The sequence below is a fragment of the Chiloscyllium plagiosum genome, unplaced genomic scaffold (genome assembly GCF_037043375.1).
Source record: "Chiloscyllium plagiosum isolate Xiang-an unplaced genomic scaffold, Cpla_swu_hap1 HiC_scaffold_7, whole genome shotgun sequence".
NCBI classification, from domain to species: domain Eukaryota; kingdom Metazoa; phylum Chordata; class Chondrichthyes; order Orectolobiformes; family Hemiscylliidae; genus Chiloscyllium; species Chiloscyllium plagiosum.
Genome location: NW_028270145.1, coordinates 110,474,500 through 110,500,810, shown reverse-complemented (window position 1 = coordinate 110,500,810; position 26,311 = coordinate 110,474,500). Strand labels below are relative to the sequence as shown.

The 26,311-nt window shown below is 43.2% G+C and overlaps 1 protein-coding gene across 1 annotated transcript in view; it reads left to right on the top strand.

Moving 5' to 3' along the window:
* The window catches only part of cfap65 (cilia and flagella associated protein 65), a 156,699-nt gene that overhangs the window by 77,566 nt on the left and 52,822 nt on the right, over window positions 1-26,311 (top strand). Inside the window, exons 19-23 of the mRNA XM_087988626.1 lie at window positions 422-550; window positions 4,253-4,429; window positions 7,150-7,216; window positions 23,954-24,064; window positions 25,689-25,880. Coding sequence (XP_087844752.1) covers window positions 422-550; window positions 4,253-4,429; window positions 7,150-7,216; window positions 23,954-24,064; window positions 25,689-25,880 — 676 coding nt within the window. The remainder of the gene's footprint in view (window positions 1-421; window positions 551-4,252; window positions 4,430-7,149; window positions 7,217-23,953; window positions 24,065-25,688; window positions 25,881-26,311) is intronic.

The following is a 26,311-nucleotide window of genomic DNA, read 5'->3' as shown; positions in this document are numbered from 1 at the left end:
GGGTAGGAAAAATGAAAATAAATCTTTCTTTAGAATTATGCTAAATTTACAACTATCTGCAGGAATAATATTAAACAGTTTAAATTATTTTATTTCTTGAGTGAAATTGTTGATTATCATGGCATAAGCAAGTTTTATATTTAATAGGTATTTGTATTATTAATTATGCATTATAACTTTCTGTAGCTTGTTTAAAGGGTAATTAATCCAGAATACCAGAATTTGCTTGACATATCGTTTGTGTGGTTAAACAGTGGAATAGCATCAAACGACTAGTGAATTCCTGAGATTCACACCAAACAATGCATCTCTTGATCCTCTGCACTCATTAGCCAAGTTATATAAGGGCATGCAATGCAAAAGCAATTTTATTTCTCTTGAGGACGATTGGGCATCACAGTCTTCTCTGTTTCTTTTGTAGCTTGAGTCGATGTCCCTCAGTGTCTACTCCAGTGATGGTGGATTTCAACTTTGGAGCAGCACCCATCTGTGCAGATCCATCCATTGTCCTGCTCATGATTGAGAACAAGGAGATGACACCTGCTGACTGGTGGGTACCACATGCATTAGGGAGGAAGGCAGGAGGAACTCAACTTGTGATCAAATTACAAATGGAAAATCTAACATGCTCATTTCTACAGTCCCACAGTTGTGTCATAACAAAGTCAGAAGTTAGAAGAGATACAGGTTTAATTTCGCTGAGCATAGAGGTAATCCTGAGAGATAACTCCTCCAAGTAAGCAAAGAAAGAGCTCTCGTTTATGTAACAATTTGACATATCTTATTGAATTCTTTGAGAAGGTGACTAAGGAGGTGGACGAGGGGAAAGCGGTAGATGTGTATATGGATTTTAGTAAGGCGTTTGATAAGATTCCCCATGGTAGGCTACTTCAAAAAATACGGAGGTATGGCATTGAGGGTGAGTTGGAGGTTTGGATTAGGAACTGGCTGGCTGGAAGAAGACAGAGGATAGTAGTTGATGGTAAAGGTTCATCTTGGAGTGCCGTTACTAGCGGTGTTCCGCAAGGATCTGTTTTGGGACTATTGCTGTTTGTCATTTTTATAAATGACCTGGAGGAGGGGCTAGAAGGTTGGGTGAGCAAGTTTGCGGATGATACGAAAGTCGGAGGAGTTGTTGACAGTGAGGAAGGATGTGTCAGGTTACAGCAGGATATAGATAAGCTGCAGAACTGGGCAGAAAGGTGGCAAATGGAGTTCAATGTAGCTAAGTGTGAGGTGATTCACTTTGGTAAGAGTAACAAAAAGATGGGGTACTGGGCTAATGGTTGGATACTTGGTAGTGTGGATGAGCAGAGGGATCTTGGTGTCCATGTACACAGATCTTTGAAAGTTGCCACCCAGGTAAATAGTGCGGTGAAGAAGGCATATGGCGTACTGGCTTTTATTGGTAGAGGAATTGAGTTCGGGAGTCTTGAGGTCATGTTGCAGTTGTATAAGACTCTGGTGCGGCCGCATCTAGAGTATTGTGTGCAGTTTTGGTCGCCATACTATAGGAAGGATGTGGAGGCACTGGAACGGGTGCAGAGGACGTTTACCAGGATGTTGCCTGGTATGGTAGGAAGATCGTATGAGGAAAGGCTGAGGCACTTGGGGTTGTTTTCATTGGAGAAAAGAAGGTTTAGGGGTGACTTGATAGAGGTGTACAAGATGATTAGGGGTTTAGATAGGGTTGACCGTGAGAACCTTTTTCCACGTATGGAGTCAGCTATTACGAGGGGGCATAGCTTTAAATTAAGGGGTGGTAGGTATAGGACAGATGTTAGGGGTAGGTTCTTTACTCAGCGAGTCGTGAGTTCATGGAATGCCCTGCCAGTGGCAGTGGTGGACTCTCCCTCTTTATGGGCATTTAAACGGGCATTGGATAGGCATATGGAAGATAGTGGGCTAGTGTAGGTTAGGTGGGCTTGGATCGGCGCAACATCGAGGGCCAAAGGGCCTGTACTGCGCTGTGTTCTTCTATGTTCTATGTTCTATATCCTCTACCCCCACTGAATTGCTTTTTCTAGTCTGTTATTTGTTTATGACATGTACTCTTCACTGACTGAGCCAGCATGTAATACACAATATTAATTGCTCTGGAGAACGTGATGGTGAGCTGACGTTCTGAACTGCACGGCCCTTTGAATGTAGGGTCACCACGGTGGTGTCGGGGAAGGCGTTCCAAGAGTTTGGCCCTGTGATAGTAAATAAGTGGCAATAAATTTCCAAATCAAGATGGTGAGTGGCTTGGAGGGCAACTTGCATGTGGTGACATTCCAATGCATCTACTTCCCTTGCCTTTGGTGATGTAAGAGGTCATGGGTCACCCTTAGAAGGTGCTGTTAGGGAGGTAGTTTTAGAATTTTGACTGAGCAAGAGTGAATGAATGGTGATACATTTCCACATCGGGATTGGGGGGGAATGTGCTAGTGGTGATATTCCTGTCATTTGCTGCCCTTGTCCTCCTTTTTCTTGTGATCAAAACAGTGAAGGGGAGGGTAGGGACTAAATCAAAATAGAACTGGAGGGACTTCACATTTCTTTTTTTTTTCAAAGTGCACCAATCTTTATTCAATTTCCACCACCAGGAAGAACCTTCTGTTATCTCCTGTTTATATATATATTTTTTTGCACGAATCTTTATTCAAATTCCACCACCAGGAAGATAGGAAAACACCCGGGTGGCCAGTGACAAACACTGCCCTTCATATCAAGGGATTGTCCTCCTTAGTGGTAGAGTAGTTGAATGTAATTGGCCAGTCTCTAAATTGGTAGAAAGTGAGGATTGTAGATGCTGGAGATCAGAGCTGAAAAATGTGTTGCTGGAAAAACGCAGCAGGTCAGGCAGCATCCAAGGAACAGGAGAATCTTCCTGAAGAAGGGCTTATGCACGAAACGTCAATTCTCCTGCTCCTTGGATGCTGCCTGACCTGCTGCGCTTTTCCAGCAACGCATTTTTTCAGCTCAGTCTCTAAATTGTCCAGCTTTCGAAGAAATGAAGAAATAAATTGTGCAGTGAGCCCCAATTCTTAACAGTATTTTACTGATAGATTCTGCCAAATCTTGAATGTATGGTTGTGTATGAACTCATTTCAATTTTATACCTGTTTCTCTTAGATATTTTAGTGAATAGGAAGGGAGGAGACGCCTCAGGACATCAATGTTAAATTGCCTTAAAAATATTTGGGTTGGATTTCAGGTAACTTTCTTTTTGGAGATTTATTGACCTTTTTCCATGGATTGCCAGGCAACATACTATGGGTAGTTTCACTATAGGCCCTCCCAGGCAAATTCCTTCAAGTAGAAAAATATTTCAAGTTACATGCAAGATAAAGTGATAGTTATCTTTACATAGTTAAGTGTTCAAAATGGTTAGGTGTTTTAATAAGAGTAGATGGGGAGAAACTATTTCCACTGCTATGAAGTGTATGTAGGTTAGTCTGATTTTAGAGTAGGATAAAAGGGTGACACAACATCGAAGGCCGAAGGGCCTCTACTGTACTGTACTGTTCTATGTTCTAAGGGTCGGTAGCTAAAGAATACAATGGCAAAATGACCAGGGAGGAGATAAGAACTTATTTTTGCAGCATATTTCCTGCCCTGGAATGCCTGAAAGGAAATGGAAAGCAGGTTCAACAATAGCTTTCAAGAGATAGTAGATTACTTACTTTACTTTTTTTTTACTTACAGTGTGGAAACAGGCCCTTCGGCCCAACAAGCCCACACCGACCCTCCGAAGAGCAACCCACCCAGACCCATTCCCCTACATTTACCCCTTCACCTAACACTATGGACAATTTAGCATGGCCAATTCACCTAAACCTGCACATTTTTGGACTCTGGGAGGAAACCAGAGCAAACCCATGCAGACACAGGGAGCATGTGCAAACACCACACAGACAGTTGCCTGAGGCGGTGATTGAACCTGGGTCTCTGGCGCTGAGAGGCAGCAGTGCTAACCACTGTGCCACCGTGCCGCCCTTTCAGATAATTGGGCAACTATCTGAAAAGGAAACATTTGCAGGGCTGTGGGAAAAATACTAATTGATGGGGAGAGACAGAGTACTTGGATATGATTTTCAAAGATGTTACGCAAGCCTAATGGGCTGAATGGCCCTCTTCTGTGCCTCATGATTCTCTATGATCAGGATGGGCAGCCCAAGATTGTGAGTGCGTTTTGCATTTAAACTCTGAATTTACAACCTGGAGGGCACTTACATATTTTTCCCCTTCCTCCTGTTACTTTATCAAGGGCTTTCCTGTTTCCAAAAGACCAACAACTGGACCTGGAATACTGGGCTGAGACTGGAGAATTCAACCCCACTGAGCTGCACGAGATGAGGATTGATGATAATCGGCTCTTCACTGTGGAACCAAAATCTGGATGCTTGCTTCCTGGACAGCGAGAAACTATTCAACTAACTTACAGGTATTAAGGCTAGAGATGGGATGGGGGAACATATGTGTACTTGCTTCCTTTCACGCCTGGAAAATATTATTGTGACTTGTACTCCCAATCTGAGGCAAGAATTTATCATGTCTGTGTAGTTTTACTGGAGGTATGGCTCCAAATTAACTTTCAAGTAAATGGAGCGCTTTAAGATGCTCAGGCCATTTGAACTAGTGTAATCTACAAAGATGCAATGCACTTTAATAATATGATTTTAACAGTGGTCTATCAGATAGAACAGTCATGATAAGTTACTTGTTACAAAAATGTCTCCAATCAATGTATATGTTCAATCTACATTCAATCTTCAGTATTAGGAGCCTCACTATCAGTTGCTTGCACTCTCAGCTTTGGGATTGTCTTCCCAAACGTCTGTACCTTCCTCTCCTCAATTAAGATGATCCGTAAAACTTGCCTCTTTAACCAACCCATTCTTATTTCTCATTGTATGACCTGGTCAACCTTTTGCTAGATAATTGTTTCTGTGAAGATCCTTGGAAGATTAAAGGAGCAACATTAACAAGAACTTATGTTTATACCAGACTGTTGTATCAAAGTGTTACACCAGGTCAGGAGCTGCATGAGTTTTTTAAAAATTATTTCATCAATTTAATAAATTAATGATTTTAAGCAAGAGCTTCAGTGAATCCTTTTCCTTAAACTTGTATTCCTCCAAATGCACACTCAGGATGAGTGAAAATGGCTAATATCACTGCATGTAAGGAGCAATAGAGATATGAGAATATCCTAGATATCAACACAAAGGAACCGCAGGGATGTACTTGAGGGCAATAGCCATATATGACATTATCTTATAATAAGCTCACATAAAGACCATTGGGGTAATTTACAATAATCTGTATAAACGCAATAATTATACTTGAAATGCAATGGGCAGTATGATGGCTCAGTGGTTAGCACAGACCCATGTTTGATTCCTTGGGCAACTGTCTGTGTGGGTTTCCTCTGGGTGCTCCGGTTTTCTCTTACAGCCCAAAGATGTGCAGATTAGGTGGATTGGCCGTGCTAAAACGGCCATAGTTTCCAGAGATATGCAGGGTAGGGTGGGTTAGCCATGGAAAATGCAAGGCTACAGGGATAGAGTAGAGGGGTGGGTCTGGGTGGGCTGCTGTTCAGAGGGTCATTGTGGCCTGGTTGGGTAGGAATTCTATGAAATAATGAACTGTTAACCTAAATTTGTGTTGTACAAAGGCTATAACTCTGGATGAAATATATTGACTATTAATCTTAAGTTGAACAAAAGAGTAAGAGTGAAAATCTGGAAACTAACCTTCATTTCTAGGCACACTCTGAAGTTTAAAGCTTTATTCTGATCTGAGATGAATATCGTGCCTTACCAACTTAATAAAGTTCTTTGAGGAAGTGACCAAGTTGTTAGATGAATGAAGGGCTGTTGATGTCATACACATGGACTTTAGTAAGGCGTTTGATAAAATTACCCATTGTAGACGAATGGAGAAAGTGAAGTCACGTAGTGTGCAGGGTGTTCTAGCTAGGTGGATAAAGAACTGGTTGAGCAACAGGAGACAGAGAGTCGTAGTTGAAGGGAGTTTCTCGAAATGGAGAAAGGTGACCAATGGTGTTCCACAGGGGTCAGTATTGGGGCCACTGTTGTTTGTAATATACATAAATGATCTAAAAGAGGGCACTGTTGGTATGATCAACAAGTTTGCAGATGACACGAAGATTGGTGGAGTAGCAGAAAGCATAAAGGACTGTCAGAGAATACAGGAGGATATAGATAAACTGTAGAGTTGGGCGGAAAAGTGGCACATGGCTTTCAATCCAGACAAATGTGAGGTGATGCATTTAGGCAAGACTAATTCTAGAGCGAATTATACAATGAATGGAAGAGCCTTGGGAAAAGTTGATGGGCAGAGAGATCTGGGAGTGCAGGTCCATTGTACCCTGAAGGTTGCTGCATAGGTGGATAGAGTGGTCAAGAAGGCATATAGTATGCTTGCCTTCATTGGACGAGGTACTGAGTATAAGAGTTGGCAAGTCATGTTAAAATTGTACAGAGCATTGGTTTGGCTGCATTTAGAATACTGTGTACAGTTCTGGTTGCCACATTACCAAAAGGGTGTGGACGCTTTGGAGAGGGTGCAGAGAACGTTTACGAAGATGTTGCCTGGTATGGAAGGTGCTAGCTATGAAGAGAGGTTGAGTAGGTTGGGTTTATTTTCACTAGAAAAAAGGAGATTGAGGGTGGACTTGATTGAGGTTTACAAAATCATGAAGGATAGAGACAAGCTTTTTCCCAGGGTGAAGGATTCAATAACGAGAGGTCATGCTTTCAAGGTGAGAGGTGAAAAGTTTAAGGGGATATATGCGGCAAGTACTTCACACAGAGGGTGGTGGGCATTTGGAACACATTGCCAGCAGAGGTGGTAGAGACAGGCACGGTAGATTCACTTCAGATGCGTCTGGACAGATGCATGAGTAGGTGGGGAGTAGAGGGATACAAATGCTTAGGAATTGGCCAACAGGTTTAGATAATACTTTTGGATTGGCTCAGGCTTGGAGGGCTGATGGGCCTGTTCCTGGGCTGTAAATTTTCTTTGTTCTTTCTTTGTTTTGTTTAAACTTACACATTTAAGTATCAACAACAGGTGTTTGATGTCTGGTTTGAAATAGTGATGAGAAGAACTTATACTTTAATTGTTCCCTCTTCTCAGGCATGAATATACTGGCACTGATCGGATCCCTGTTGTGCTGAAACTTTCACACGGTCGTGAAATTATGGTAAGGAACAATTTGTGTTACCCAGAGAACATTTCATTTTAATTGAATGAGATGAACTATACAACTGGAAAAGTTTTCAAAATACACCAGATATGAGGTAAGATTGTCCAAATACTGCCCACTGCTGAGGGCTATTGGAACAAATAGTTGCCCCTCAACAGTTACAGGAATAGCAAAGCTTGTTATAATTACAGAAGCCAAGGAGTGACATTCATATCAAGGTTCTCTTCCTTAACCAATGGGGGAAATCCCAAACTACAGACATATGTTTATATTTTGCAATCTTAGAAGTGCTTTAACTGAAAGATTTATATACATATTACCAATGGCCAATTTACATCATGCTTTGGAGGATTTGGGGCAGCACGGTGGCTCAATGGTTAGCACTCCTGCCTCACAGCACCAGGGTCCCAGGTTCCCAGGCGACTGTCTGTGTGGAGTTTGCACATTCTCCCCATGTCTGCGTGAGTTTCCTCCGGGTGCTCCGGTTTCCTCCCACAGTCCAAAATGTGCAGGTCAGGTGAATTGGCCATGCTAAATTGCCCATTGTGTTAGGTGCAACTGGGAAATGGGACTGGGTCGGTTACTCTTCAGAGGGTCGGTGTGGACTTATCGGGCCAAAGGGCCTGTTTCCACACTGTAGGTAATCTAATCTAATCTGTGATGTTCTGTAATTTCTCCTCCATGTCTTCACAAGGCATGTATTCTCTTTATAATCCCACTTGGTGACTCAAGACTTTGGGATGAGAGGCTTGTTTTCTGTGTAGCTTTTGCCTAAAGTAGAAGAATATCTGGTTGAGAATGTTAAAGTTATGTGCACGCTCTTGTTGTTTCCTGATTTTTAAAAAAATTCTTATTTGCTCTATAGGTGTTTGCTTCAGTTATGATCCAGTTGGTGGTAGTACTGGACAAGTCAGATCCCAGAGTGAGACCTGACTATTTTTGTTTATAGTGGCAGTCAGTCACTGAATATATTCACAAGAGGCTGCCAATATATTCTTAACAAACAAACATTAAATATTTTTATACAAAAGAAATACACAAACTATGTTACACTATATAAGAGCTATAGACACTGGTCTCATAGAATCATACAGTACAGAAGAGGTTCTTTGACCCATTGATTCTACACTGACAAAAACACTATTCTAAGTCTACACTAGTCCCACTTTCCAGCACTTGGCCCATAGCCTTGAATGTTATGACACTTCAAGTGCTCATCCAAGTACTTTTTTAAAGGTTGTGAGGTTTCCCACCTCATCTACACTCCTTGCGGTACATTCCAGATTCCTACCAGTCTGTGGGTGAGAAATGTTTTCCAAAAAATCTCCCGTAAACCACCTGCTTTTCATATTAGAAATATGCCCCTTGTCCTTGACCCATTTTACTAAGGGGAACAGTTGCTTTCTATCCACCCTCTCCATGCCCCTCATAGTCTCATCTCTAGTCCCCTCTCTGTTTTCTTTAGAGCAGAGAAGACTATGTGACTGTATCCAGCCTCTTATTATAGCACATATTAAGAGGAAAGATTCAACCTTCTTGCCCCAAAAACAACCTTACAAACACTTAAAAGTCATGAAAATGCGTAAGATGTAGGAGTCAGCCATTCCAATCCATCGAATCTGTTCCACCATTCAATGATGTCATGACTGATTCGATAATCCTTAACTCCACTTTCCTGCCTTTTCTACACAACCCCGATTCTCTGACTAATTAAAAATCTGACTACCACACCTTTGTATATACTCAACAACCCAGCATCTACAGCTCTCAGCAGTAAGAAATTCTACAGAGTCATTACTTTCTGGGAAAAGAAATTCCTCCTCATCTTTGTCCTGAATGGGCGACCTATTATTTTGAGATTGTGCCCTATAGTTCTAGACTTTCCCATAAGGGGAAACAACCTCTCTGCATTCACTCTGTCAAGTCCAAAAAGAATCTTGTATGTTTCACTCCCACTCTCAGAACAAATCTAAAATGAAACTTAGGCCACATCTTCCCCCTTCTCAATGCACAAAATAAAAATTGGAAATTCAGTTTAAAAATGTATATTTTTATCGTCATAGTTACAGTGTCATACAGCATGGAAACAGACCCTTCAGTTGAACCAGTCCATGTGAACATAATCCTAAACTAAACTAGTCCAACTTGCCTGCTCTTGGCCCATATCCCTCCAACATTTTCTATTCATGTACTTATCTAAGTATCTTTTAAATGTTATAACTGTGCCCGCATCCACCACTTCCTCAGGAAGTTCATTCCACACATGAATTACTCTGTGTGGAAAAGAATTTGCCTCCCCCAAGTCTTTTTAAATCTCTCACCTTAAAAATATGCCCTCTAGGGTTGAAATCCCCCATCCTAGGGTAAAGACACCAATATCTGTACCTGTCATTATTTTATAAACCTCTTTAAGGTCCCCTCTGAACCTCCTATGCTCCAGTGAAAAATGTACCAGCTTATTGAATCTTTCTTTATAACTCAGATCTTCATTACCTGGCAACATTCTGGTAAATGTGTTCTGAATCCTCTCAAGCTTAATAATATTATTCTTGTAACAGGGCAACCAGAACTGGACACGTTACTCCAGAAGTGGCCTCAGTGATGTCCTATACAACTTCAGCATGAGTTCCCAATTCATATACTGAGCAATGAAGGCAAGCGTGCTAAATGCCTTTTTAACAACCCTGTCTATATGTGACGAAACTTCAAAGAATTATGTACCTGAACCTCTAGGTCCCTCTGTTCTACAACACAACACATGTCTTCCACTTCAAGCCCAAGCTGTCAAATAGTGATAGCATATTATGAACTTTCATCATGCTTCACTTTGGCCAAAACGGAAACAAAAGGCAAAGGGACTGGTAGTAGTTGAATTGAATTTAATTGAATTTATTGTCACGTGTACCGAGGCACAGTCAAAAGCTTTGTCTTGTGAACAGTATAGGCAGATCACAGAGTTAAGTAGCAGAGATAAGTAAATAATAGGTAAACAGCGGCAAAAACAAAAACACAGGTACAGGCGAATGTTAAGAGTTTGTGAGTCCATTCAGTATTCTAACTACAGTAGGGTAGAAACTGTTACGAAACCGGCTGGTGTGTGTTCAGGCTTCTGTATCTTCTCCTCGATGGTAGAGGTTGTAGAAAAACATAATCAGGATGGGATGGATCTTTGAGAATGCTGGCGGCCTTTCCTTGACAGCGGGCCTGGTAAATGGATTCTATAGATGTGAGGGTGGCCTTTGTGATTGTCTGGGCCGAGTTCACCACTCTCTGTAACCGTCTCTGATCTTGAATGGTACAGTTGCCATACCAGGTAGTGATACATCCAGATAGAATGCTCTCCATAGTGCACTTATAAAAATTGGCAAGGGTATTCGCCATCATGCCAAATTTCTCCAGCTGCCTGAGGAAGAAGAGACATTGTTGGGCTTTTGTAACCAGTGCATCCACATGAAGAGTCCAAGAAAGCTTGTTGTGGATGACCACTCCCAGGAGCTTGACACTCTCCACTCATTCCACCTCGTGCTGTTAGTGTGTAGGGGGGCATGAGTAACATCCCGCTGAAAGTCAATAATGAGTTCCTTGGTTTTGCCAGCATTGAGAACCATGTTGTTCTCCGTGCACCATTTTTCCAGGTCTTCTACCTCCCGTCTGTAGTCTCATCGCCATCTGAGATTCGACCGACTGTGTCATTAGTGAACTTGTAAATGGCAGTAGTCTGGTATTTGGCAATGCAGTCATGAGTATACAGAGAATACAGTAGGGCGCTGAGTACGCACCCCTGGGGGCTCCAGTGTTGAGTGTTAGTGAGGATGAAATATTGTCTCCAGGGGACTGGAGAGTGGCGAATGTTGTGCACAGGCCAGCTAGTCTTACTTCGGTGGTAGGCAAAGTAATGGAAAGGGTACTGAGGGATAGGATTTATGAGTATCTAGAAAGACACTGCTTGATTAGGGACAGCCAGCACGGATTTGTGAGGGGTAGATCTTGCCTTACAAGTCTTATTGAATTCTTTGAGGAGGTGACCAAGCATGTGGATGAGGGTAGAGCAGTGGATGTAGTGTACATGGATTTTAGTAAGGCATTTGATAAGGTTCCCCATGTTAGTCTTATGCGGAAAGTCAGAAGGCATGGGATAGTGGGAAATTTGGCCAGTTGGATAGAGAACTGGCTAGCCGGTTGAAGTCAGAGAGTGGTGGTAGATGGTAAATATTCAGCCTGGAGCCCAGTTACAAGTGGAGTTCTGCAGGGATCAGTTCTGGGTCCTCTGCTGTTTGTAATTTTTATTAATGACTTGGAAGAGGGAGTCGAAGGGTGGGTCAGTAAATTTGCAGACGATACAAAGATTGGTGGAGTTGTGGATAGTGAGAAGGACTGTTGTCGGCTGCAAAGGGACTTAGATATGATGCAGAGGTGGACTGAGGAGTGGCAGATGGAGTTCAACCCTGTCAAGTGTGAGGTTGTCCATTTTGGAAGGACAATTAAGAATGCAGAATACAGGGTTAATGGTAGGGTTCTTAGTAAGGTGGAGGAGCAGAGGGATCTTGGGGTCTATGTTCATAGCTCTTTGAAAGTTGCCACTCAGGTGGATAGAGCTTGTAAGAAGGCCTATGGTGTATTAGCGTTCATTAGCAGAGGGATTGAATTCAAGAGTCGTGAGGTGATGTTGCAGCTGTACAGGACCTTGGTAAGGCCACATTTGGAGTACTGTGTGCAGTTCTGGTCGCCTCACTTTAGGAAAGATGTGGAAGCTTTGGAGAGGGTGCAGAGGATATTTACCAGGATGTTGCCTGGAATGGAGAATAGGTTGTACGAGGATAGGTTGAGAGTGCTAGGCCTTTTCTCATTGGAAGGGCGAAGGATGAGGGGTGACTTGATAGAGGTTTATAAGATGATCAGGGGAATAGATAGAGTAGACAGTCAGAGACTTTTTCCCCAGGTACAACAGAGTGTTACAAGGGGACATAAATTTAAGGTGAAGTGTGGAAGGTATAGGGGGGATGTCAGGGGTAGGTTCTTTACCCAGAGAGTGGTGGGGGCATGGAATGCACTGCCTGTGTGAGTGGCAGAGTCAGAATCATTGGTGACCTTTAAGCGGCAATTGGATAGGTACATAGATAGGTGCTTAAGCTAGGACAAATGTTCGGCACAACATTGTGGGTCGAAGGGCCTGTTCTGTGCTGTGTTGTTCTATGTTCTATGTTCTATCTTCACTGATTGTGGCCTGTGGATCAGGAAACTGAGGATCCAGTTGCAGAGAGTGGGGCATAATCTGAGATCACTAAGTTTAGTAATCAGTCTCAAGGGGATAATAGTGTTGAAGGCTGAACTGTAGTTAATTAGTAGGATTCCTATGTTGCTGCTTTTGGTGTCAAGATGTTCTAGGGAGGAGTGAAGGGCAAGTGATATGGCATCTGACGTGTTTCTATTGATTCGATAGGCAAATTGGAGTGGGTCGAGTAGTGGGAAGGCTGGAGTTGATTAATGCCATGACCAGCCTTTCAAAGCACTTCATGATAACCGAAGTTAGGGCCACTGGGCGGTAGTCATTGAGACATGCTGCATGACCCTTTGTAGGCACAGGGATGATGTTGGCCCTCTTGAAACAGCCAGGGACAGTGGCCTGCTGCAGGGAGCGGTTGAAGATGTCCGAGAAGACCTCTGCCAGTTGATCTGCGCATGTTCTGAGCGCATGGCCTGGTACTCCGTCTGGTCCCATCGCTTTCCTTGGATTCACACGAAGGAAAACTGATCTGATCTCCGATGCAGTGACTGTTGGGATAGGCTTGTCAGAACTTGTCAGAATAGGTGTTACCTCTCCACCAAAATTCTGCTCAAAGCAAGCTTAGAAGGCGTTGAGACGATCTGGGAGGGATATGTCATCGTCTGCTATCTTGCACTGTCTCTTTTTAGAGCCTGTGATGTCATTCAGTCCTTGCCATAGTTGCCGGTTGTCTTAAAGGAAGAAGAAATTACTTGTCCAGAGCATGAATGGCAGGATCATGAACAGCTGTGTTTGAAAGCAAAAACATGATAAACAAGATTCAGACCATCGCATAACAACATTCGAGATGGAACTCATGGTCTGAAGTTGTTGAACTTATTGTTCAGTCCAGAAGCTATAAAGTGCTTAAACAGAACATTAAATGTTTCTTGAGCTTCCATTGAGCCTATCTGTATCATTGCATTCCTGATGAAGAGCTTATGATCAAAATGTTGACTCTCCTGCTCCTCGGATACTGCCTGACTGGCTGTGTTTTTCCAGCACCACATTTTTTGACTCTGTATCACTGCAGTAGTCCACCGTCTGAAATTAGAGTTTTTCAATCATTGGATGTGGGTGTTGCTGGCTGGACTAGAATTTATTGTCCATCCCTAATTACCTTTGAGAAGTTGATGACGAGCTGCCTTTTCGAACCACTGTAGTCTGTTTGTACAGATGGACTCACAATGCAGTTCAGAAGGGAATCCAGTATTTTGACCTAGCAACACTAAAGGAACAGCGATATAGTTTGAAGTCAGGATTGTGAATAGTTTGGAGCAGCAATCATCCAGTCTGAGTTTGGTCTCTCCTATCACTAAAAAAGATTATCAATGTGTTATCGCATTTGTGGACTCTTGCTGTGCACAAATTGGCTGCTATGTTTCCTACATTACAAACGTGGTTACACTTCCAAAGTACTTAGTTCCAAAGTATGTGGAGTATTGTTTTATATCTTCATTCATGGCATATGGGCTTAGCTGGCTGGAGCAGTATTTATTTCCCATTTCTAATTACACTTGAGAAGATGGCTGAAAACTGTCTTCTTGAGACACTGCAGCCATTAGGGAGGGAGCTCTGACAATGTGACACTGAAGGAGTGGTAACATATGTCAAGGCAAGGATGGAGAGTGGTTTGGAGAGACATTTACAAGCAGTGGTCTATCGATTACCCTATTCCTCTAGATGGTACTGGTCATGGATTTGGAAGGTGCTGTCTAAGAAGAGTTGGTGAATTTCTGCAGTGCATCTTGTAGATTGTACACACTGCTGCAACTGTGCGCCAGTGGGGGAGGGGAAAGTTGGTACCACATCAATACACAGTCAGGCGGGCTGTTTAGTCCCCTGTGGTGTCAAGATTCTTGAGTATTGTTGGAGCACTCATCCAGGCAACTAGAGAGTATTCCATCACAGTATTGACTTGATTCTTGCAGATTGTCAATGGGGTTTTGGAATCTGGAGGTAAGTTCCTTTCAGCGGGCCTCCTGGTTTCTGTCTGGCTCTTGTAGTTACGATATGTATCTATGTACTTATGTAGTTAATGCAAAACTCCTTTTCACAGGACATTTGAAAGTTAACCATGTGGGTTGCTGTCAGTCTGGAGTCATTGGCCGTTCCAGTTCATTTTATGGTTAATGGTGACCACAGGAGATTGATAATAGGAAATGGTAATGCTATTGAACGTCAAGGGACAATGATTCAATTTTCTTTCATTGGAGGTAATTGTCAAGCAGTATCTGAGTCATGGAGCTGTGTAGCATATAAACACACCCTTTGGTCCAACTCGTCCATACCGACCAGATATCCTAAACTTATCTAATCCCATTTGCCAGCATTCGGCCCATATCTCTCTGAACTCTTCCTATTCACATACCCATCCAGATGCCTTTTAAATGTTGTAATTGTACCAGCCTCCACCACTTCCTCATTCCATACATGCATCATCCTCTGTGTGAAAAAGCTGTCCCTTAAGTCTCTTTTAAATCTCTTCCCTCTCACCTTAAACCTATGTCCTTTAGTTCTGGGTTGCTACCCTTGGCTACTCACCCCATCCATGCCCCTCATGAACCTCACTAAGGTCACTCCTCCGTCTCCAAGGAAAATAGTCTCAGCCTATTCAACCTTTCCCTCCAACCATGGCAATATCTTTGTAAATCTTTTCTGAACCCTTTCAAGTTTGTGGCAAATGGTGTTTAACAATGTAATCATCAGTAAACATCTCCAATTCTGACCTTAAGTTGAAGGGAAGGTCATTGATGAAACAACTAAAAATGTTTATGCCTATGACTTAGCATCAGTGAGCAAGCTATTGCTAAGCAAGTGCTGTTTTATAACGTTGCTGATGACCCCTCCATCACTTCATTTGATGATTGATCACAGACTGATGGGGTGGTAATTAGCCAGGTTTTTTGGCTTATAGGACATATCTGGGCAATTTTCATTCAGCAATGTGAAAGGTTCTATATAAATATAATTTGGAGATGCCGATGTTGTACTGGGGTGTACGATTTTAAAAATCACACAACACCAGGTTATAGTCCAACAAGTTTATTTGGAAGCACTACCTTTCGGAGCGCTGCTCCTTCATCAGGTGGTTGTGAAGGAGCAGTGTTCCGCAAGGTAGTGCTTCCAAATAAACCTGATTTTTAACAATGTAAATATCGGTTTTGTTTTCCGTAGTGTGTGATTGTGTTGGAAAAAATACAAATGGCAGTAACTGGTTTGGGCACAATGGGCTGAATGGCCTCCTTCCACACCACAACTATTATGTGATTCTGTGAAGCACTTTCATAAGATGATAAATATTCCAAGTTTGTATCAAATTACGGCTTATGTCGTCGCTCAGGAACGACCATGTGTAATGCAGTAAGGGTTGATAAATATTTACCTTCAAGTTGGTTTCATTTAAGAAAAACATTAAAGAGTGCTACCTCTGCCAAGTTTCGTACACTGCTATTTCCTTGAGCAAATGCTAGAGCAGGTGCACCGGAATAACATTGGTCTGGGAAATTCCCATGCTGCATAAAATTCCTGTTGGGGAGCTATGCTTTGCTTTTTTTTAAACTTAATAAACCACTTGGCAGGGAATGGAAAAAACCCTTTTAACCATTACTTGTATCACTCACGGGATTCCATTTCCAGATGGTTGCCCGATAAAAGCCCTTGGCATTAGTGGCAGCATGGATATAAAATTGGCGCAAAGTTTTGAAAGCAGGGAGTAGTGGTGAATGGGTGTTTTTCAGGGATGTGTACAGAGGTGTTCCCCTGGGGTAAGTATTAGGACCACTGCTCTTTTTGCCATTTTATCCACAACGTGGACATCATTTCAAAGTTTGTAGATGACGCAAAGTTTTGAAATGCAATGTGGAATAAGTAACAGACTTGAAGGGGTTTCATTTTCTTGATTTTTTTTCTTAGGATGTGGGAACCCTTGGCAAGGCCAGCATTTGTTGCCCAACCCTAATAGCACTTGAGCCAAGTGTCTTGCTGTGGTCGTTTCATAGGACAGTTGAGAGTCAACCACATACATTGCTGTGAGAATGGAGTCATTGGCCTTTCCGAATAAGGTCACAGAATTTCCTTCCCTGAACCCAGATTGGCTTTTTGTGACAATTGTCATGATTACCATTACTGAAACTAACATTACATTCCAAGTTTATTCAATGAATTTAAACTTCGCTTCCTCATGTGGTAGGTTTTAAATCCATGTCCCTGGACCATGTTCCTGTGCCTCTAAATTTCTATTCCAGTGACATTGCTAGTATGCCACTATCTACCCCAAATACAGCTAGACCTGTAAAATGGGCAGTCATTAGCAGATGAAATTTAATGGTAGTCATTGAGTATAGGAGTTGGGAGGTCATGTTGCAGCTGTACAGGACCTTGGTTAGGCCCCTTGGAATATTGTTTGCAAATCTGGTCTCCCTCCTCTTGGAAGGATGTTGTGAAACTTGAAAGGGTTCAGAAAAAGATTTACGAGGATGTTGTTAAGGTTGGAGGATTTCAACTATAGGGCGAGTCTGAATAGGATGGGGCTGTTTTCCCTGGAGTGTCGGAGGCTGAGGGGTGATCTGATAGAGGGTTTTAAAATCATGAGGGGCGTGGATAGAATAAATAGACAAGGTATTTTCCCTTGCGTGGGGTGTCCAGAATAGGGAAATATTTAAAAGGGACCTAAGGGGCAACTTTATCACACAGGGTAGTGTGTATATGGAATGAACAGACAGAGGAAGTGGTGGAGGCTGGTACAATTACAACATTTAAAAGACATCTGGATGGGTATATAAATTGGAAAGATATAGAGGGATATAGGGCAAGTGTTGACAAATGGGATTAGATTAATTTAGGATATCTGACCAGCATGGACGAGTTGAACCGAAGGGTCAGTTTCCATGCTGTACATCTCTATGACTCTACAGTTGTGAAGTAATACACATCATTTGGAAAAGTTGAGGAGAGGCAGAATAAAATAAATAGTACAACTCTAAACTGCATGAACTGTTAATGAGGCTTGTGGGTGTACGTGCATGTATCTTTGAAAGAGACTCAATGTCCTTTAGCGAAGGAAATCTGCCATCCATACCTGATCTGGACTACATGTGATTCCAGACCCACAGCAATTTGGCTGACGACATCCCCTGTAAGGTTCTTTCCAGATGTGCAGACCTCAAAGCCCTGTGCATAGCAGCGAGTTCAGACAGAGCTGGACGCCAGTTCCATGATCGGTGTGCCAAAGATGATCGCCTTGTTTGAAACCTTAGAGCAGCTGTGCAGCTTAGACAGAATGTTAGTGTTTGGCTATTGATTTTCCTCTAAAATGGCCAACAGGGAAAGTAGGGATGAGCAACAAATGCCGACTTTGCCAGCAAAGCAAACATTTCATGGAAGAATAAAAATTATGAATAAAGGAAAATATACAAATGTGAGGACGTTGTGCCAAAGAATTATAAACTAGTTCTGGCTCTTTGTGAAGTACTACTTCTGAAACGTGCTATTGCATCGTCCCAAAATCACCTAGCATTGTGCACAGTGAGTCGGTTTTGTGATGTGATGTTTGTAGTGCCACAGACATTCTGTGCCAACAGTATCTTATGGCCCATTTGTGCTTTTTTTTGTGGTATTTGTTCTAGGAGGAATATTGGCTCACAGTTCGAGAAAAATGCCTGCCGTTCTTTGAATTGTGCACTGGGACCTTTCATGTCCACCTGAACAAGCAGATGGGACCCACGTGTTATGATTTGTTTTTCAGTACTGAAAGAAAAAGACTTATTTTACATAGCACCTTTTATGACCCCAATATAACCCAAAATGGCATGTATGCGACTAAGTACTATTGAAGTGTATTTTCAGTTTTGCAGTATAATGTTCAGTGTAGCTAATGCTAAGGTCCAAAAGCAACAAAGTGATAAGCAGATAATATGCTTTATGATATTTCTAGGATAAATAGTCGGTTGTTCAAGATTTAGTGTGCAATCTCGTTTGACAGTGCTGCACTCTCCTTTGCTTTCGAGTGTCAGCCTGCACTTGGTTTTGTGCTGGTCTGTGATATAGGACTTGAATCCACGTTCCAAAGATGTGCAGGTCAGGTGAATTAGCCGTGCTAAATTGCCCATAGTGTTAGGTGCATTAGTCAGAGGGAAATGGGACTGGGTGGATCACTCTTCGGAGGGTCGGTGTGGACTGGTTGGGCCAAAGGACCTGTTTCCACACTGTAGGGAATCCAATCTAATCTAAACTTCTTTCTCAGGAGTGAGAGGCATCAATGAGATTCAAATTGGACAGTTGTGCAACAGTTTGCTCTGGCAAAGTACTCGCCCAGATGCTAAAGTTGAAAATCACCCCACTACCTTCAGGGATCTATGGATAAACGTTGCAAGATCCGTCTGTTTCTGTCGGCCTCCTGGTGTCCTACTATTCATTGATTACTCTCTTGCCATGGCACGTCTTCCAAAGTGCATCACCTCACATATATCAGGATTAAATTCCATCTTCCACTGATCTGCCCATCTGACCAATCTGTATCTATCTTCCTGCAATCTGAGACTTTCTTCCTTACCATTAACTACCCAGCCAATCTCTGTGTCAGGTTGAAAGTTTGCTCGCTAGTCCATAACATCAGCTACAAATCTTCTCCAAAATCTCAAATCACTGTGTCATTCATAAACTTACTTATCATCCCCCCGCTCCACATTTTCTTATATATCGTTTATATGTATCACAAATAATGAGGGATCCAGCACTGATCTGTGTGATATATCATTACTCACCGGCCTCCAGTTACATAAACAGCTTTCTGCTATTAGCCTCTGTACCTGCCACTAAGCCAGTGGTTGACTCTTAATTGCCCTCTAGGCAATTGGCGTGGGCAGTAATGCTGACCTAGCTAGTGATGCCCTTGTCCCACGAATGAATAAACAAAAGTGCATGCCACTGATGTCTAAGGAACTCTTGCCACTTTCATTCCTCTCCCAGCTCTATTTATCATCTGCCCCCCCTCCGATCCCCGCATTCAACACTGTGCTCTAGACCCCTCACTGCTTCTCTTCCACTCAGCACCTTACTCCCTCAGGCCCAGGAAGAGCAGGGTAGCACAACAGTGAGTGGGAAAAACTAGGTAAAAACAATGACTGCAGATGCTGGAAACCAGAGTCTAGATTAGAGTGGTGCTGGAAAAGCACAGCAGTTCAGGCAGCATCCGAGAAGCAGGAAAATCAACGTTTCGGGCAAAAGCCCTTCATCAAGAATATGTAGAACAGTCCATCTTCTGTAATTACGCCGGCACCACTCCCCACCTCTTCTTCCGCTACATTGATGATTGCATTGGTGCCACCTCGTGCTCCCGCGAGGAGGTTGAGCAATTCATCAGCTTCACCAACACATTCCACCCTGACCTTAAATTTACCTGGACCGTCTCTGACACCTCCCTCCCCCTCCTGGACCTCTCCATCTCCATTAATGATGACTGACTTGACACCGACATTTTTTACAAACCCACCGACTCCCACAGCTACCTGGATTACACCTCTTCCCACCCGACCTCCTGCAAAAATGCCATCCCGTATTCCCAATTCCTCTGTCTCCGCCGTATCTGCTCCCAGGAGGAGCAGTTCCACTACAGAACACACCAGATGGCCGCCTCCTTCTTTAGAGACCGCAATTTCCCTTCCAACGTGGTTAAAGATGCCCTCCAACGCATCTCATCCACATCCCGCACCTCCGCCCTCAAACCCCACCCCTCCAACCGTAACAAGGACAGAACCCCACCTTCCACCCTACCAACCTTCGCATAAACCAAATCATCTGCCGACATTTCCGCCACCTCCAAACGGACCCCACCACCAGGGATGTATTTCCCTCCCCACCCCTTTCCGCCTTCCACAAAGACTGTTCCCTCCGGACTACCTGATCAGGTCCATGCCCCCCTACAACCCACCCTCCCATCCAGGCACCTTCCCCTGCCACTGCAGGAATTGCAAAACCTGTGCCCACACCTCCTCCCTCACCTCCATCCAAGGCCCTAAAGGTGCCTTTCACATCCATCACAGTTTTACCTGCACATCCACTAATATCATTTATTGTATCCGTTGCTCCCGATGCGGTCTCCTCTACATTGGGGAGACTAACGCCTCTTAGCAGAGCGCTTTAGGGAACATCTCCGGGACACCCGCACCAATCAACCACACTACCCTGTGGCCCAACATTTCAACTCCCCTTCCCACTCTGCCAAGGACATGGAGGTCTTGGGCCTCCTTCACCGCTGCTCCCTCACCACCAGACGCCTGGAGGAAGAACGCCTCATCACACTTCAACCCCAGGGCATCAATGTGGACTTCATCAGTTTCCTCATTTCCCCTTACCCCACCTCACCCCAGTTCCAAACTTCCAGCTCAGCACTGTCCCCATGACTTGTCCTACCTGCCTATCTTCTTTTCCACCTATCCACTTTACCCTCCCCCTGACCTATCACCTTCATCCCCTCTCCCACTCACCTATTGTACTCTATGCTACTTTTTCCCCACCCCCACCCTCCTCTCATTTATCTCTCCACCCTTCAGGCACTCTGCCTGTATTCCTGACGAAGGGCTTTTTGCCCGAAACTTCAATTTTACTGCTCCTCGGATGCTGCCTGAACTGCTGTGCTTTTCCAGTACCACTCTAACCTCGACAACAGTATGTGGGAGGCAGGCTGTGTAAGGTCAGGAGTGGAGCAGCAAGTGTTGAGAGGGGAGAGTGAAAAAACTCAGGATTTTATCCCTGATTTGAATTTGTTTAAAACACTTGAAAAGCACTCATTTTATTGCCTGTATTTGTTGTTGTTGGTTTTATAGGTATGTAAGGAATAAAAGGATGACTAGGGTGGAATAGGGCCAGTCAAAGACAGAAGTGGGAAGTTGTGTGTGGACCCTGTGGAGATCGGAGAGATGCTAAACAAATATTTCTCATTGGTTTTCATTCAGGAAAAGGAGGAGAAGAATGAGATACGAGACATTAGACTAGAAAGCACCGAGGTTAGTAAGGAAGAGGTGTTATCAATTCTAGAAGGAGTCAAAGTAAATAAGTCCACTGAGCTGGATGGGATTTATCCGAGGATTCTCTGGGAAGTTAGGGAGGTGTTGTTGGATCCTTTGACTTTGATTTTTGAGTCATCATTGTCTACAGGTTTAGTACCAGAGGACTGGAGGATGTCTCACAAACCTCATTGAGTTTTTTGAGAAGGTGACCAAGCATGTGGAAGAGGGTAGGGCAGTTGACGTGGTGTACATGGACTTCAGTAAAGCCTTTGATAGGCTATTGGATAAAATGCGGAGGCATGGGATTGAGAGTGATTTAGCAGTTTGGATTTGAAACTGGCTTTCTGTAAAAAGGCAGTGAGTGGTGGTTGATGAATAATATTCAGCCCGGAGTCTGGTTACTAGTGGTGTGCCACAAGGATCTGTTTTGGGACCACTGCTGTTTGTCATTTTTATAAATGACTTAGACACAGGCATAGGTGGATGGATCAGTAAGTTTGCAGGTGACACTGAAGTCGGTGAAGTAGTGGACAGTGTGGAAGAATGTTGCAGGGAGACTTGGATAAACTGCAGAATTGGGCTGAAAGGTGGCAAATGGAGTTCAATGCTGATAAATGTGAGGTGATTCACTTTGGAAAGAATAACAGGAAGGCAGAATACTGGGTCAATGGAAAGATCCTTGGTAGTGTGGATATGCAGAGGGATCTTGGAGTCCATGTGCATAGATCCCTGAAAGTTGCCACCCAGGTTGATAGTGCTGTTAAGAAGGCATACGGTGTGTTAGGTTTCATTGGTGGAGGGGAGAAAGTGAGGTCTGCAGATGCTGGAGATCAAAGTTGAAACTTTATTGCTGGAACAGCACAGCAGGTCAGGCAGCATCCAGGGAACAGGAGATTCGACGTTTCGGGCACAGGCCCTTCTTCAGGAATGAGGAAGAAGGGCCTGTGCCCGAAACGTCGAATCTCCTGTTCCCTGGATGCTGCCTGACCTGCTGTGCTGTTCCAGCAATAAAGTTTCAACTTCATTGGTGGAGGGATTGAGTTCCGGAGCCGTAATGTCATGCTGCGACTATACAAAACGATAGTGTGGCTGCACTTGGAATATTGTGCACAATTCTGGTCACCCCATTACAGGAAGAATGTGGAAGCATTGGAAAAGGTGCAGAGGAGATTTACCAGGTTGTTGCCTGGTCTGGAGGGAAGGTCTTATGAGGAAAGGCTGAGAGACTTGGGTCTGATCTCATTGTAAAGGTGAAGAGGGAATTTGATAGAGACATACAAGATGATCAGAGGATTAGATAGGGTAGACAGTGAAAGTCTTTTATGAGAAAGTGAGGTCTGCAGATGCTGGAGATCAGAGCTGAAAATGTGTTGCTGGAAAAGCGCAGCAGGTCAGGCAGCATCCAGGGAACAGGAGAATCGACGTTTCGGGCGTAAGCCCTTCTTCAGGAATGAAAGTCTTTTTCCTAGGATGACGACGTCAGCTTGTACGAGGGGCATATCTACAAATTGAGGGGTGATAGATTTAAGACAGATGTCAGAGGCAGGTTCTTTACTCAGAGAGTGGTAAGGGCGTGGAATGCCCTACCTGCCAATGTAGTTAACTCAGCCACATTAGGGAGATTTAAACAATCCTTGGATAAGCACATAGATGATGATAGGATAGTGTAGGGGTATGGGCTTAGATTAGTTCACAGGTTGGTGCAACGTTGAGGGGTGAAGGGCCTGTTCTGCTCTGTATTGTTCTATGTTCGATGTCCCTTGCTGCTGCACCAGTGGCAGTGAGATCACAGACCCTGTGGTTGCATGGGTGGTGACAGTTGAAGCAATAGCAGTAGTACCGTGGGCGGCACAGTCACAGCTCCAGAGACCCAGGTTCAATTCCCGCCTCAGGCGACTGACTGTGTGGAGTTAGCACATTCTCCCCGTGTCTGCGAGGGTTTCCATTGGGTGCTCCGGTTTCCTCCCACAGTCTAAAGATGTGCAGGTCAGGTGAATTGGCCATGCTCAATTGCCCGTAGTGTTAGGTGATGGGGTAAATGTAGGAGTATGGGTGGGTTGCGCTTCGGCGGGTCGGTGTGGACTTGTTGGGACGAAGGGCCTGTTTCCACACTAAGTATGTAGGTAATCTAAATGCAGTCTTTAATCTTGGGGATTACCTGTGGCTTATTGTTCATTTAACTTTGATTCACCCATAAGAAAAGACTTATTAAAAGCAGGTGAACCTTCTATGTTTCCTTTATCTCTAAATAGGTTTTTAGGGTTCTTGTGGTGCAGTGGTAGTGTGCCGAACTCTGGGCCAAGATGTCTGGGTTCAAGTCCCACCTGCTACAGAGATGTGTAATAACATTTCTGAATAGGTTGATTTAAAATATCCAAAAGCATTTTTAAGTGTTTCAGCTCAAACCAGTACTAATGCAGCAATGTAAATTACTTATTAAAAATCATTTTTGTCTCTTTTTAGTTAAATTTTATTGGCATCACGGTGCCCAAAGATCACTGCTACATCCACTTCCTTGTCACTCATCATAAGTTTGCGCCTGTTTGTATCAGCACTTCCAACCCACCTAAACAGGTGAGTGTATCCCTCAAGATACCAATACTCTTTTTACAATTGTGTAAGTAAAATTTTGATTGTGCTGCAGTAAACTCATTAGTAAATTCTGGAGATAAAGATAATTGAGTATGATTTAATGGGTAACTTCTGATTTTGAAAAAATAATCCTGAGTCCTAGATTCTTCCATTAGAGGAAGCATCCTCCCCATATCTGCCCTGTCAAGACCCCTCATGATTTTAAATATTTCCATCATGTTGTCCTCTGACATTTCTAGATTCAAGCAGATATAGGCTAACCTTTCTTCATGAGACAACTCATCCATTCCAGGTATTAGGAGAAAGTGAGGACTGCAGATGCTGAAGATCAGAGTTGAAAAGTGTGATGCTGGAAAACACAGTCGGTTAGGCAGCATTCGAGGGGCAGGGGAGTTGACATTTCTAGCATAAACTCTTCATCAGAAAATGCCCATTTAGTCCAGGTTATAATCCAATAGAGTTATTTGAAATTACAAACTTTCGGAGCGCTGTTCCTTCATCTGGTGAAGTTTGAAGGAGCAGCGCAACTAAAGCTTGTGATTTCAAATAAACCTGTTGGACTCTAACCTGGTATCGTGTGACTTCTGACCTTGTCCACCCCAATCCAACACAGTCACCTCCACATCATGGATGCCTTACATAAGTACATAAGGGTAATAGAACAGGATAAAGGATATAGTGTTACAGCTATAGAGGAGGTCCAGAGAAAGATCAACTTTAATAATTGAGAGGTCCATTCAAAAGTCTGATAACAGCTGGGAAGAAGCTGTTCTTGAATCTGTTGGTATGTGTTTTCAAACATTTGTACTTTCTGCCTGAAGGAAGAGAGTATAACCTGGTGAGAGAGGGAGGTCTTTGATTATGTTGGCTGCTTTCCCAAGTCAGCGGGAAGTAGAGACAGAGCCGCTGGTCTGATGGAGTCAAACTGCTTCTACCCATTGACATCCTCCTTTAATAAGGTGACCAGTGTTCTGCACAGTATTCAGGATATGGAATCACTGTGTAATGTATAAGTGTAGACTTTTGTATTCCATTTTCCTTGTGATAAATGATAACATTTTCTTTACTTTGCTGATGGCTTGCTGTACCTGAATGCTAAACCTTTGAAGATACCCCAAATTCCTCTGCATCTCAGCTCTGCAAGCTCTCACCATTTATAGAGCATACTTTTTTACTCTTCCTATCAAAGTGGTCTGTTTCACATTTTCCCACATTATACGCTGTTTGGTAGATCTTTGACCATTCACTTAACCTTTCAATATGTTCTTTATGTTGGTAGTTTAGTTGACTAGTTACAAAGCACAAAAGGTAGGGGAAAAGGAGTATTTGATAGTCACAAATCTAACTGAGTCTCAAATGAGCCCTTTTAGCTTCCAATTGGTATGGAAGGATAGGATATACCTGAGACATTTGGATAATCTGATGGTAGGACTGTGGAGGATGCAGCAGAAGAGAAGTCATTAAGCTGTGATATAAAGCATTCAGGACTATGTCCAACCAGCAATGACAATACCTAGGGCCCTCTGGAATGTATTGACTGGTCACCAAACAATTGTTATGGCTCTCCATATTCATCTGTTTCCTTGTGTCTCTCACTCAACCACAGATTTATGAGCTATACAATGGAGGCTCGGTGCGAGTTATATATGATATTCAGTTGGATTCTGTGAAAGATGTTATCGAGCAGAATTACAACCATCCCATCTTTCAGTGCCTGAACCCACGTGGAGAGATCCAGCCAGGAATGACTGCTTACATTGAATGGATTTTCTCACCACTTGAGGCTCAGTCCTACTCGGTATGTAATTTGCAACAGAAAGAACGACTTTCCTTTATGAACAGCTTTTTTGGCCTCAAGATATTCCAAAACAAACTAACATTTTTGAGCGTGGTATTGGTTTTAATATAGGAAAGTGGCAACTAATCAGCACGCAGTGAAGTCCTACAGACAGCAATGTGACCAAGCCCAAACACAGATAATCTATTTTAATTATTCTGATTGCAGAATAAATATTTCCCAAGCTCCTGAATGAAATCTCCCTTTCGCTGACTTTGAAATAGTCGGTCCTGTGTCACACAGCCTTTTGCATCCAGTTGAGAGGGGACAGCCTCAGTTTAATGTTTCAGTTGAAAGTTGGTTAACCTGACATTCTGATATTTCCCCCAGCAATGTACTGAGATGCCAGGCTACTGTGTTGCAATAGTCGTGGGGATGATCATGCACAGAGG